The following is a 15,137-nucleotide window of genomic DNA, read 5'->3' as shown; positions in this document are numbered from 1 at the left end:
AGAGAGAGAGAGAGAGAGAGAGAGAGAGAGAGAGAGAGAGAGAGAGAGAGAGAGTAATTATGGTGAAAGACAACACATGGGAAAGTGGCTCTTCACATCACACTAACGACAACCACTTCAGAGAGAGAGAGAGAGAGAGAGAGAGAGAGAGAGAGAGAGAGAGAGAGAGAGAGAGAGAGAGAGAGAGAGAGAGAGAGAGAGAGAGGCCACTTGAAGCCCCTCTTTATTGCTGCTTCTTGTAGAGGTGGCGGGGTGAGTGTCTGGCGGCAGTCTTTACCAGCACGTTCTTGTCTTTTGAATAGGTTCCATTACTCCTTTGTGTGTGTGTGTGTGTGTGTGTGTGTGTGTGTGTGTGTGTGTGTGGTGCTTCATTGTTTCGCTTACATAAATGCTCCAATAGTTAACTTTATTCATGCATTGTCAATGTATGTATTCATGTTTATGTATGTGTTTGTCTTTTATTTATTTATCCAGCTGTCTGTATTTATCTATTTTTGTCTGTCTACCAATGTGGCTGTTTATTTACTATCTATCTATTTAAATATCTATCTACCTATCTATCCGTATATGTAAGTAGGATTAGTGCAAGGCGAATAATGCACAGTTTCCTACCAAAGCTCTGCCTTCTCCAACCTGACTCTTCCCTGTGCCTTTCCCCACACTCCCCTTACTGCTCATAAACTCCACGGGAACAGCCATCCACATTTCACTTCCCCGCGTTCCCCTTCCCAGTGGTTGCCGCGCTGCAGGGTGACCGAGGCCCCGTCGTAGTAGTACCGGCTGATCCCTTTTCACCATTCCCTTTAATCGGAGCCTCGAGCACAGTAATATTTCATGATTGGCACCGCCCTCTCCGCCCTTTGAACTACCAGCAGCTGAGCATTGTGCTGTTTGGTCGCGCGGTGCCAGTCTTCCTCACATCTCCTTTATTGTTGTAGTCACCGTTTGTACTTTCTTGTGTTATTTTTTGTGTCTATATTAGCTGGTTGGTTTAATGAGGTAGTAGTAAAGTTTGTTAGTGGAATACGAGTGTTAGTTATGGGGTTATTTATTTATTTTTTTCTTTATAAGGGGTAGAAGCGAACGATTTTGATAAAGTTATTAAGAGAAAGATAACTTACTTGCGTTAAGAAGATTAGGTAAATTTCTCTTTTACGCAAATTTAATTAAGGTCAATGAAAGAACGATTTTAGTGAAGGAAAAAGATAATTAAGTGTTAATTGGTGGGATGAAGTGACTTTCTATCAACGAAAAGGAAGGATGGGAAAGACGTGTACAATTTTAAAGAGGGGAAAGGGAAGACTGCATCAAATATCACTAGAGGTGGTAGATTGAAAATAGTCTCATCCCAACAAAGGTAGTGGAGGAGAAATGCTGAACTTTGATGGAGAGTAAACCAAAAAGACAAGAAGAGTGCCCTGATTGAGAACAAAATATTCCTTAATATCTGCTCCGGGATGAGATATAAATAGATTGAGATAGAAATAGCCCCAGCCAATACTCGTAAACGATGAGACAAAAATAGAACTTCATCTGCTTTATGGCTTTCTGTATCGCCACCTTGTCGATATAGTACTGGCTTTATCATCCGGCTTTATCATCTTCTCTCTCACTCACGCGTCAGACTAATCCTGGAATGAAAAAATGTCGTTCACCTTGTCTTTTCCGAGTCCATTAGCTGAGTGACTCCTGACCAAGAGCCTCTGTTTACTGCCAGTGTGTAGACAGTTCCTTTATGATTACAGCTTGCAAACACTTCCACTAGCAACCTTTATTTGATGACAGCCTTTGATAACACCACCTATATATTGGCAGTACTTATTTATTATTTTACTAACAACTTCTATTAATTAAGCGGATGTATTTAGTAACAGCCTCCATTTACAGACAGCATGCAGACACTATTTACCTAAAACTAAGAACCACTATTGACTGAACAGATATTAAGATTACCTGAATTATTTTGCTGACTATCTTCTTTATACTGGCAAGATACAGACATGATTTTCCGAATAGTAAAACCCTTTCTTTGCAGACAGTATGCAAACACTCTTTGCTTAATATTAACAACTATTAACTGAACGTAAAGACGCTATCTATATTACTTAACTTACCTCTATTTAGTAGCAAGGTAGATGTTATCTTTTTAACAGTAAGATCTTTTATTTACTGATAGCATACAAACATGACCTGATACTAACAATCTCTATTAACTGAGTATGCGTCTGTAAGTATTATTTTCCTATCTCTGTTTACTATTAAGATACAAGACATCTGTACAGAAAGACCCTCTACTACCCTGTATTTACTCGCAGCATACAGACATGACCTAATACTAACAGCATATTTACCGAGAGCAAACAGGAACTTTCCACCGCCACTCGTTTCCCCTCACAATAGAATGTTAAACGGGTGCTTACAGCGGAGTCTAGTATCATACTTTTAATGCACCCCCTCGCTGTGTGTCTCGAAAGTTAAAATATTGCAGTTATGATCCGGTAATGTCTAGTGTAGTTTTTAATGCACTGCGCGGCGTGTCTAGGATGTCAACAAAAAGGAAGAAAATAAAGAGAAAAGAAATGAAAAAATATTCCTTTGACGTTTTAAGCTATCGAGAAATGAAGATATGTTGTAGCAATTTAATGATTACGTTACTCGCTTGTTACACTTTTCCAGGTACGTCCTCACCTGCATGTTTCCTGGAAAAGGTCTTCTTCCAATTTAGTTAATTAGTGTAAGAAAAAAAGATCCTAAATTATTTCATAGTTCCGGTTAAAACTTCACTCACTCTTCATGATAACATTTTACTTCATAAGATCAACAGTGAAAATGTTTAGTAAGGGGAAACGTTAGAGAAAGATATACTTACGTACAAGTTTAGGGTAGAGCAAGAAAAAAACGAAGATGAATAAATTAATCGAAAAATACAAGTCGGCAAGAAAATACGTAGATGTTTAAAAAGGTGAGGGCCGTTGTGGAATGTTTACTGCCAGCGCGGGGAAAAAAAAAGTGCTGGAAAAACTGAACCGTAAAAAGAGAATACAAGTGGTGAGGGAAAAAGTGAAAAATGCTCCTCAGAACAAAGGGGGTTTGGGAGGAAGATGAGAGAGAGAGAGAGAGAGAGAGAGAGAGAGAGAGAGAGAGAGAGAGAGAGAGAGAGAGAGAGAGAGAGAGAGAGAGAGAGAGAGAGAGAGAGAGAGAGAGAGAGAGAGAGAGAGAGAGAGAGAGGTCCTAATCAATCTTACGTATGAAGAAAGAAAAAAGCAAAGATTAGGAAATGAGGAAAAGGTGAGAGAGAGAGAGAGAGAGAGAGAGAGAGAGAGAGAGAGAGAGAGAGAGAGAGAGAGAGAGAGAGAGAGAGAGAGAGAGAGAGAGAGACGCTTACCTTGTACTAGAAAATTAATATAGTGAAAAGATCGAAGCAAATAACGAGAGAGAGAGAGAGAGAGAGAGAGAGAGAGAGAGAGAGAGAGAGAGAGAGAGAGAGAGAGAGAGAGTTTATGTACTAGGTAAGAATATGGTAATTCAAGTTAGGGTGATGTAACCTCACCAAAGCCCGATATGGAAATTACAACAAATTGCAACACAAGGGGGGAGAAATTCACGAGAAATTTGTTTATATATAGAGCAAAGTTTGGCTTGGAGATGCGCGGTTTTCATCATTCAACTCATAACCTGGCAAGTATTCTGTGAGAGTATCCTTTTTACTGTTATGATACGAAAGAGGTAGAACGCGCGAGACAAACAGGAGAGAGAGAGAGAGAGAGAGAGAGAGAGAGAGAGAGAGAGAGAGAGAGAGAGAGAGAGAGAGAGAGAGAGAGAGAAGTAGACAGTGAGAGAGATAATGAGAGGCAGATACAGGCAGTTAGACATAAAAACAGAGAAACAAGGATCGAGACAAAGGCAGAGACAGGTAGTGAGGCAAACATAGACAGATACAAAGGAGAATAGACATATAGACAGGGAGACAGAGATAGACAGTGAGGCATAGAGAGAGAGAGAGAGAGACATGCCGTGAGACAGACAAAACACGCAACGTAACACTCACCAAGGACGAGGACTACGATGGACAGCGGCATCACCAGCGAGGCAACCATGAGGTCCGTCACAGCGAGAGAGAGCAGGAAGTAGTTTGTCATATTCTGAAGACGACGATCCCACGAGATGGCCAGAATCAGCAGTATATTTCCAAACAGCGTCAACAGCACCACCAGTAGCGCCACCAGTCCCCACCAGTTGGCAGGGGGCGAACCGGTGCCTCCTCCTCCCGTGCCCTCCTCCCCCTCCTCCTCCCATGTTAAGTTCCCAAGCGTAACATTTTGTGGGGTGGCGAGAAGTGTTGTGAGGTTCAGGGGGGTTAAGGGATGAAGGGACACATCAAGGTCCCAAGCGTTCGTGGGAGGCTGAGGGGGCAAAGTGAGGTCCCCTAGGGTGGGCATGAGGGGGGTTAGCCTCTTTTTTTTACTCTTTTTCTCTCACGGTTCACTTTTTCACTTTCTCACTTGGTGGTTTTTCCTTAACGCCACAATTCATTTTCACAAGGAGCGTTTCATTCCTCCCATTTTCTTCCTTTGATGCTGTGCGGCGTCGACCAGTTCCCCGTTTTCTGTATTAGATGTCCACCACTTCGTTTTCTTTTGTTGTTCGTCCACCACTACGTTTTCTGTAGTATATGTCCAGCACTTTGTTTTCTTTTGTTATATGTTCACCTGTATATTTATATTTTATGTATTTTTTTCAGTTTTTTTTTCAGTACAGTTAGAATCTGGTGTATGTTTCAATTTTTGTGTCCATTTTTCAGTACAATTAGAATTTGGTGTTTATATTTCACTCAGTGATTTTGCTTTTCCTCCCGCATTCTGCTCTCTGTTAAAAAAAAAAAAAAAGTATGTATCCTTTATGTAGGGGCGTTCATTATTCTTTTGTGTCAAATAACTACAATTTTAGTTTCCATGCAGTGTATTTTACCTTTCCATGTATTTTTTTTTCTTTACTCTTCCAGTTAAATTTGTAATAAATTCACTGGGAAATCGTACTCATACACACACACACACACACACACACACACACACACACACACACACACACATGATATATAGATTCCGGTACATATCTTCTAATAGCACTTAATCTCCTTTACTTTTTATTAATCACGTGAAAGTCAAGATTAATAAAGGTTTAAAAGACTCTTCGGATTGACTTACGAACTCATAAGGTTGATTGCTGCATCTGTGACTTACAAAAAAAAAAAAAAAAAAAATTAACTGCTTGCTTGACTTGCGACCTGTGATTGGTCCATTATCCTCGAATTACGAACTATTGACTCGGTGGGCTTAATGTACGAACTCTTAAGAGGATTCTTATTTACGAACTCGTATTTAGAATCTATTTACTAACTAAGAAGTACGTTGGTTCGAATTACATACACAAACTTGTAGTATCTCAGTGCTTCAGTTACGAACTGTTATTGACTCGTATTAATTTATCGACTTATGAGCTAAAATAGTTTCAGTATCCCCGACTCACGAACTTCAATAGACTCGGTACCCTCTACTTAAGAACTATTTGACGCGGCATTCCCGCTTTACGAACACATATCCTAAGGATCACATACGCATTACCTCAACAAATTTCATTTGATTAAACATCCTCGACTTACGAACTAATTGATTCAGAACTCGAATTACGAACACTAATAGATTCAGCATTCTCGAATTACGACCTAATAGATTAAGGATCCTCAACTCACGAACTCTGATTCAGCATCTTCGATTTATGAACTCTGATTAAACATCGTCGAATTACGAATTCTGATTGATTCAACACTCGAATTACGAACTCTAATCGATTAAGGAACCTCAGCTTACGAACTATAATCGACTCGGTATCCTCGAATTACGAACAATAAACAACTCCACACCCTTGCTTTACGAACCCACAGCCTTACCTTGACCGACTTATTACATCACCACCTTTTACCAGCAAGCACTTTGGCCTCCCGTCACTGCTGCCCGTCCGTGCTCATAGAGAATACAAACCAGTGGGCGTAACAGTGAGTCTTGCCCTTTGAATTCCCTTTACGAAGCTCCCGGGGGCGCTAATGAGGCTGTCCTGACGTCAACTCTTGGCCACCTCGGCGTCGCTCCCTCATTGTTGTCGTGGCAGGAAATATAAAATGTTTTTCCGGTGAAGGTTTATTGTGTTTTGTCTCCTTGTTGCCGGTGAGCGGGAGGAGCGCGGGAGTGAAGAAGTGCGGGAGGTTGAGGGTTAGAGAGAGAGGAGAAAGGGAAGAAAGGGAGAGGGTAAGACGGAAGTGTGGGCAGGAGGGAAGGGATGCGGGTGAAAAAAAAACGTGAGAGGGAAAAAATGGAAAGGTGTTCGTGGTGAGAGAGAGAGAGAGAGAGAGAGAGAGAGAGAGAGAGAGAGAGAGAGAGAGAGAGAGAGAGACCAGCCAACTATTTACAAGATTAATGACTTCCTTCGATCCTTTCCTTTATTATGACTCAATGGGATTTATTGACTCGTAGTAGTAGTAGTAGTAGTAGTAGTAGTAGCAGTAGGGGGTCAGTATTGTAGAACTATTTTGGTTATAAGTAATTAAGTAAAGGCGAATAAAATCAGAGTTTCCAGAGTTACTTACCTTCCTCTCTTCTGCTTCACTCACTACTACACACATTCTACCTTCCTTTGCCTTTTCCTTCATAATAATCAAACACAGAACTTCCCCTCATCGCCGTATTTCCTTCACTCTCTCCTCCCCTCGAGTTTGCGTCCCCTCACTCAACATCTTTCTTTCCCTTCCTCCAATCTGGTTTTGTAACATTCCTCCCTAATCGCAGTGTATTTTCTGTCGTCTCTTTATCCCTCGGTCTTCATCATCTATATTTAGCTGTCTGCATTGCCACGGTCTCTCTCTCTCTCTCTCTCTCTCTCTTTCTCTCTCTCTTTCTCTCTCTCTTTTTCTCTTTTCACATTACCTCGTCTCTGTCTGCCTTTTTTTCTACACCACTTATTTCAGTGCCTTTTGCAGTGTCATTAGCCTTCCGTGTGTATCATTTTTGTCTGTCTGCATCGCGTCTGTCTCCCCCTGCCTCTCTGCTTTCCTCTTGTCTATATTCTGCGTGGATTTCAAACTTTGCATGTGCATCAACTGGACTTTGTCGCTTGAAAAACTCACGAAATCCACTTTATCCCCTCGCTCGTCAATCTCTGCGTCACATGTCTGTGCTCTGGTCTTTGCATTCAGGATCTTTTCTTTATCTCATTATATTCCCCGTATTTTTTCTGCTCTGAATAGCGTCAAGCACCGATTTACCTGCTGGATTTTGCCTTCATTAGTGTCTGAGGACGCGGGGAGATCAGTGCCACTTTACCTGCCTATTAGATGTCTCACGTGGCATTCGGCTGGCACTTGGGTCATATGCCGACACAGAAGTATATCTATGCGTGGGTTGGCGGGTCAGATAGCCAGGTGTTCGTCAGGTAAATTGGCTTCGTTAGGTAAATGATGTCACGTTTACCCCATCACACCTCCATTGTTTTTCATGTGCGTCCTATAGTTTGGACCTGTGTTTATGAAATGGGAAAATGACCTAAACCTTCAATTTTCTCTAGTATCAGGAAGCAATAATGACCGTATATAGAATCGTAGTCTTATTCTGACATACCTTCGTTCAATATGATAATCGTACAGTAAAGTCGTGCATTTCAACTCACAAATTGCACTTGAATCTGCAATACGAGTGAAGAAAAGTTATCTCCTCTCTTATATTGCGCTTTTTCTTTCTCTCATTCACCTCAGACCACGTCATACACTGCATTCATCTTCCCTTTGCTATTTCCACTGACCTGCTTTGTGCCTCGCTTTGTAATGTGACGAAAATCTGAAAAATATTGCCTTGCACCTTTTATGGCTTGTCTTTTTTTTTTTTTTCACCTGTTCTGACTCGCACCTTGTTTGAGCACCTGCGCATTTATTATCTGGTGTGTGTGTGTGTGTGTGTGTGTGTGTGTGTGTGTGTGTGTTACAGGTGAGTCACGCGCCATTTCTCACCTGGACATGAGATCGAAGGCGTCGTTTCAGGTGTATATCAAGGCTTACCTTTGTCGTGTAGGGCAGGTGACTATGACTAACTACTCTCTCTCTCTCTCTCTCTCTCTCTCTCTCTCTCTCTCTCTCTCTCTCTCTCTCTCTCTCTCTCTCTCTCTCTCTCTCTCTCTCTCTCTCTCTCTCTCTCTCTCTCTCTCTCTCTCTCTCTCTCTCTCGTTCTCGATCTCGCTCTCCTCTTTTCCAAGGTTCGTCTGCCGCTATTTGTTCCTCCTTTCCTTTATCTCAGTCCTGCGAAGGAAGAATAACAAGCATGAGTTGGCTGGATTATGATTTGTGGCCGAGATGTGCCGGAGATTTGAGGAGCGAGGCGCGGGTGGTGGAGTGGAGGCAAAGACGTGGCGGGAATGTGGGCGAGAAGGTAATGGTGATGAGGAAGAATCGCTGTGGGGTTTTCATTGGCAGCCAAATCCTCTGGAAGAATTGAAATGCAAGTGAGTGACTGGCTGGTTGGCTGGTTGGCTGGCTTTCTGGCTTTCCTAGCTGGCTGGCTCAGGGTAAGATTGCACGCGTTAAATTCTTGTATTGAAATGACGGGAAAGTATAAACAAGGGAATACGGACGATGATATATGAAGGGGAAAAGTGAAAGGAGGAAAGAAGAGATAGAGAAAAGTAAGGAGAGGAGGAAATGCAAGACCACGAGGAAAATAAGGGAAAAAATTAAATTATGATGATTAAGAGGTGGAGGGAAGACGGAAAATATAGGGAAAGAAGGAGAAAATTGAGGAGGAGGAAGATTAAGAGGAGGAGGAGAAGGAGGAGGAGGAGGAGGAGCTGGATGATCAGATGGAGGAGGACGGCAAAACACAAAATGAAAATCAAAAAGGAAGAAGCAGAAATGGAGAAGAAGGAAAAGAAAAAGACGACGACGACGAGGACGAAAAAGAGAAACAAATCCATAACCAGCGAATAGACAGGTGAAACACACACACACACACACACACACACACACACACACACACACACACACACACACACACACACACACACACACACAGACAGGTGTGGGCGAACAGGTCACGTCGCCACCGGAAGATTGTCAGGATATGAAGCGATTAATAGACTCTCGCTTTGCCCTCCGCCCTGAGTGATAATCTCCACACACACACACACACACACACACACACACACACACACACACACACACACACACACACACACACACACACACACACACACACACACACACAGAGAGAGAGACGTCAACAGGATTTTGCTCCAATGATTATGATAAAAAAAGACTTGAGAGAGAGAGAGAGAGAGAGAGAGAGAGAGAGAGAGAGAGAGAGAGAGAGAGAGAGAGAGAGAGAGAGAGAGAGAGAGAGAGAGACTTGGGCGGGACAGGAATAAAGAAACCGCCCAATTACCTTCCATTTCCCGCCCACATCCAGATGGCGCCTTATTTCCCCAATTACTCCTCCATCTCTCCTTCTCTCCTTCTATTCCTTCTTCCCTCCTTCCATTCCTTCTCCCATCCTTCTCTTCCATTCTTCCTTCTCCCATCCATCTCTCCTCTTCCTTCCCTCACCCATTTGAAGGAGAGGAGAAGGAAAAGTTTAAAAGACACTAAGGAGGAAGGAGAAAAGAAATAAAGATTAAAAATGGAATGATTTTTCACTACATTCATTCTCTCTCTCTCTCTCTCTCTCTCTCTCTCTCTCTCTCTCTCTCTCTCTCTCTCTCTCTCTCTCTCTCTCTCTCTCTCTCTCTCTCTCTCTCTGTGTGTGTGTGTGTTTTAAATTGAAATAAAAGAACCTTCAATTCTAAAAGTGTGTACAATGTATATATGTATGTATGTATTTTGTTATTATTATTATTATTATTATTATTATTATTATTATTATTATTATTATTATTATTATTATTATCATTATCATTATTATTATTATTATTATTATTGATTGATTGACTGATTGTTGTTGTTGTTGTTATCACATCAAAATGGCGGCCGCTCATCCGTAAGCAATTAATTAAATAATGTTGACTGGTGGAGCGATTAATCATCGATATTATGTAGGTGTTGTGGATTATCATTTTTTTAGTTACCTTTACTGTTGTTTGTGTTGCTATTATTATTATTATTATTATTATTATTATTATTATTATTTATTATTATTATAAGTGTTGCTATTATTGTTATTATCCATGTTATTATTAGCGTTTTATTGGTAGTAGTTGTAGTAATATTAGTAGTAGTAGTAGTAATTATAGTAATAAAGGTAATGGCACTGGTAATATTGGTTATACTCGTAGCAATGAAAAATTAACGGTGTGATAGCAGTATTATTATTGTTATTGATAGTACCACCACCACCACTACCGCCACCACCACCACCACCACATCACGGGACCTCGGACACCTGAACCGTGACTCCTGGTAATCCCTGTTGTACATAACGCGCCCCGGTTATTTACATCCTTAATAAATCAATACGCGGTGCCCGAACCAGTAAGTCACGGTGTGTCAAGCCAGTAAGCCTGTCACATCGCTCATCTGCCCCCGCCTTGTGGCACGCCGAGAGAGAGAGAGAGAGAGAGAGAGAGAGAGAGAGAGAGAGAGAGAGAGAGAGAGAGAGAGAGAGAGAGAGAGAGAGAGAGGAAAAGCTGCAAGAAGCCATGAGATCTACATGTGGCAGTTCCAATGTGAAACGCACCTACCTGTTTCCACCTATTATCTTCATTTATAAATTTGTCTAATCTTTTAAAGCTCTGTTGACTCAGCCCTAACAGCCTGATTACCGAGTCTGTTTCATTCATCACTATATTTGAGAACCGGAGAGATAAAAAACTAATTGTACACTATGTTCACAAGTAATATGATAAACTCTGATCCATACAAATGTAGATTGATATTTAATCCTCTATGAATAATGTATCATCGCTTCACTTTATATTTCGCCCTTTATTCACCCTGGTACCTCCGAATGATGCAGAGTACGTATTTCAAATCTATCTTTTTAATGCGGTCGTGCCCACATGTGCTGTAGTGTGTGCGTTGATGGATATCTGTACACTAAATGATTCATGGCAGTAGAAACAAAAGGTGTTCATCCCCCTGAGAATCAATAGGAATAGCTAGGTGGATAGATAGTGACATAGATAGATAGATAGGTAAATAATAGAGATGGAAGGATAGATAGACCTGAAGTGGATCAAAGTTAGTACAGTCAGATTAAGAATATAAAAAAAACGAAATATAAAGAAACTTGTTGTCAGAATTATGTGTTATGTATCTGCACTATGTTTAACAGGCTCTAGTGAAAGATTTTCAAGGTCTTCAAGTATTTTTTTCATTATTATAGTGATAGTTAAACAAGGATTCTACAACATCAATTAGAGAAACACCCAAGAACACCTGACCAATCATCTGTCTTCTTTCGGATCAACTTCCAACGCACCTGGTCATATCCTTCTTCCTGAGGCACACCAATCACAAGCATGTCTTCCTTCACTACATCCATAAAGCTTCCTCTCTTCCTCCTCCCGGGTCGATCCATCTCCACCATCCTCCTCCACACACCCATTATAAACATGTCCTCTTTCACTGGATCCGTAAACATTTTCTTAGGTATTCCTCTCTTTCTCCTGCCGGTTTGATCCTTCCCCATCATCTTCCTCCACACATACTCCTCGTCTCTCTCTCTCTCTCTCTCTCTCTCTCTCTCTCTCTCTCTCTCTCTCTCTCTCTCTCTCTCTCTCTCTCTCTCTCTCTCTCTCTCTCTCTCTCTCTCTCTCTCTCTCTCTCTCTCTCTCTCTCTCTCTCTCTCTCTCTCTCTCTCTCTCTCTCTCTCTCTCTCTCTCTCGACAACAAAAGATCAAAACTATAGGTTCATCAAAGAGCTTAGGTTCAGTGGAGCACGCCTTATAAATATGTATTGTGATGATTGTTCTGATTATATGTAAGCGGGAGCCAATTAATAGAACAATATCAATATCCTGACACACCAAAACCCACCCAGTATATAAATAATTCTTGGCATTAACTTTGTCTTCGGCCTTTGAAAGTAATTGACAGGGCCACACCACCTCTGTCTCTCCCTTGTCTCTGTCTTATTATTATTATTATTATTTTTTCTTTTCGTTTTTACGTCTGGTTTCCTTAGTCTGTCAGGTCTAGACGGTACCTCTTAACAAATACTTTTAGTTTTGGTATTTGGGAACCGTTAACCCGAGTGGATGCCCTTCCTAACCTCAGACACGAGTTAGGAGGGGCCTTTTGCCTGTAACCTTCGAAAATAATCCCTATTAGAGAAAGGTGTCAGTGTGGCAGTGCTTCATATCTATACCTCGAGTGGATGGATGCCCTTCCTAACCTCGGACACTAGTTAAGAAGAGTTTGTGACCTTCGAAAATAATCCCTATTAGAGAAAGGTGTCAGTGTGGCAGTGCTTCATATCTATACCTCGAGTGGATGGATGCCCTTCCTAACCTCGGACACTAGTTAAGAAAAGTTTGTAACCTTCGAAAATAATCCCTATTAGAGAAAGGTGTCAGTGTGGCAGTGCTTCATATCTATACCTCGAGTGGATGGATGCCCTTCCTAACCTCGGACACTAGTTAAGAAGAGTTTGTAACCTTCGAAAATAGTCATGATGGGAGAAATGAATGAGTAGAAGTACGAGTATGGGAGGAAATACGAGCAGTCGATGTGGCGGCGTTTCGTGATATCTCTATACCGTTTATCAACCTTGTAATTAATTATGCAAAAGACCGCCCTGTAATTAGAAGGTCGGTGCAGCGCTATGTCATTTCTTTTCACCTGCGCGGCCTTGACAGGTGTCGGCAGGTAATAGTGTTGTGGTGATGAATGGCTTGGTGACTTTAATTGTATTCATGTTCCGCCAGTGACACTAAAGATGAGTGAGTGGGAGAGGAAGTGGGTGAGAGCGAGTAGATGAATGGCTTGACTGACAGGTATTCTCTCTCTCTCTCTCTCTCTCTCTCTCTCTCTCTCTCTCTCTCTCTCTCTCTCTCTCTCTCTCTCTCTCTCTCTCTCTCTCTCTCTCTCTCTCTCTCTCTCTCTCAGTCACGAAACACCCCCGCTTCCACCAATACCTGAACGCAATTAACTGCAAAAAATATCCCATTGCAAACATCCCACCTGTAAAATATTTCCAATCATCACACCTGCCATTGCGAAAGGCTGGCGGGGAAGCAAATCTCATTAAACTCCTGAATGACTGGCGTGAGAGAGGGCGGGAAGCTCGGCGCGGGGAGAATAAACACCACAGACTATTTATCATCAATTACACCCAGTAGACATGTTTCCCGTGGTATGTTGGTTGATTTTAGTCTTTACTGTTGTCAAAGCTGGAGTAAATATCGTACTCAGGAGAGCTGAGGAGAGATGAGTAAAGAAAGATGCTGGGGATAGATTCACTAGGGGGGAAGAGAGGAAGACTAAAGAGAGTATGGATGCAATGAAAGAAGACGTAAGAGTGATAGGAGCAATAAGACGCAGGAAAGAGAATAAGGTGACAACAATAGCTGAAGGAAGTTATTTATAAAGCATGCGTGCAGTTATCTTGAATGTCTTTCTTCTCTTCCTTTATTTTTCCCCGGTAATAACAAACACATGCTTAGAACGTGTGAAAAAAAGTTATTTAGTCAGTTTTCTTAAATACTTTTATTTTCTTGCCTTACTTTTCATCACTAATTGCCACTACACCTATCTGGACGTGTACGCCATTTAAAAATCATAAGTTTTCTCAAATATTTTCCTTCTTTCTTTACCTTTAGTCTGTGATAACTAACCCTGATAATTCTCTTTAATATCTCCCTTTTCTTCTCTTACTTTTCGTCTATAACAACTAACACAGGAAAGAGAATAGAACCCCAGGTGATTCTCTTGAACATTTCCCTTTCTTGCTTTACTTCTCGTCTGTGATAACTAATACATCGAACGTGTGGAAGAAACTAATTACAAACCCTGGCAATTCTCTTCAGTATCTTTTCTCCCTCTACTTTTCGCCTTTAATAACTAGTAAAGGCGTACAAGCCGTGTGTTATGATGTTAAGAGCCAGCCATCCTTCTTTTGCCAATATGCACCTCGCCAGAGATCAGGGTGGCTTGAATACATTGTGGCAGGAATTATTATGCTCTAATTGCTGGCGTGTACGTATGTGAGGAGTGTGTGTTTCCATGTATACTGGCCGGGAAAGGAAATGTTGTTATGTTCAGCGGTGTGGTATTTGTGCTGTGGTGGTGGTGGTGTGGTGGTGGTGGTGGTGATGGTGAGGGTGTTCATATAGCGCTTATTTTTTATTTTTTTTATTGTCGTTGCTGTTGTTGTTTTTTTTGTTGTTTCTTGTTGTTGTTGTTGTTGTTGATACTACTACTACTACTACTACTACTACTACTACTACTACTACTACTACTACTACTACTACTAACACCACAAACACCATACGTTGTTACTGCTGTTCTTATACTGCTACTACTAACCATCACCACCACCACCACCACCACCACCACCACCACCACCACCATTTCTCTCCTTAACCCTATTCTGAATCGATTAAAGGGAAAATTCTATTGGATGTCATCTATTCACTTCCTCCTCCTCCTCGTCCTCCTCCTCCTCCTCCTCCTCCTCCTCCTCCTCCTCCTCCTCCTCCTCCTCCTCCTCCTCCTCCTCCTCCTCCTCTTTCCACACTTGCCACACCTTTCCCCTTAATTAACTTAACTCACTTGCCGCTTTTCCTCTGATTTTTTCCCCACACGAGTATTTAAGGAAAGAAAGCCGCAGGAAATGTGAATTACGTTGGATTTAAACTTGAATTATTTTCCTGGTGGTTGGTTTTTCTTTGTGTTTCTTAGTGTTTCTTCCAAGGTAATGTTTGGTGTTTTGTGATTAATTTGTTGTTTTTTCTTTCTTTTTGTCTTCGTTTCCTGCTGCTGCTACTACTACTACTACTACTACTACTACTACTACTACTACTACTACTACTACTACTACTACTACTACTACTACTACTTCCTTCCGTCTTTCCTCCCTTCCTTCCTTCCTCCCTCCCTCCCTCCCTCC

At 41.5% G+C, this 15,137-nt stretch overlaps 1 protein-coding gene across 1 annotated transcript in view; it reads right to left on the bottom strand.

Annotated features, from left to right (window-relative positions):
• LOC135091072 (5-hydroxytryptamine receptor 2B-like) overlaps nucleotides 1–15,137 on the bottom strand; it is a 126,749-nt gene that overhangs the window by 66,960 nt on the left and 44,652 nt on the right. Inside the window, 1 exon segment of the mRNA XM_063988433.1 lies at nucleotides 4,049–4,866. Coding sequence (XP_063844503.1) covers nucleotides 4,049–4,439 — 391 coding nt within the window. The 5' untranslated portion in view covers nucleotides 4,440–4,866.

This window comes from Scylla paramamosain, chromosome 36, assembly GCF_035594125.1.
Source record: "Scylla paramamosain isolate STU-SP2022 chromosome 36, ASM3559412v1, whole genome shotgun sequence".
Classification (NCBI taxonomy): Eukaryota; Metazoa; Arthropoda; class Malacostraca; order Decapoda; family Portunidae; genus Scylla; species Scylla paramamosain.
This window is presented reverse-complemented; position numbering and strand designations above follow the sequence as displayed.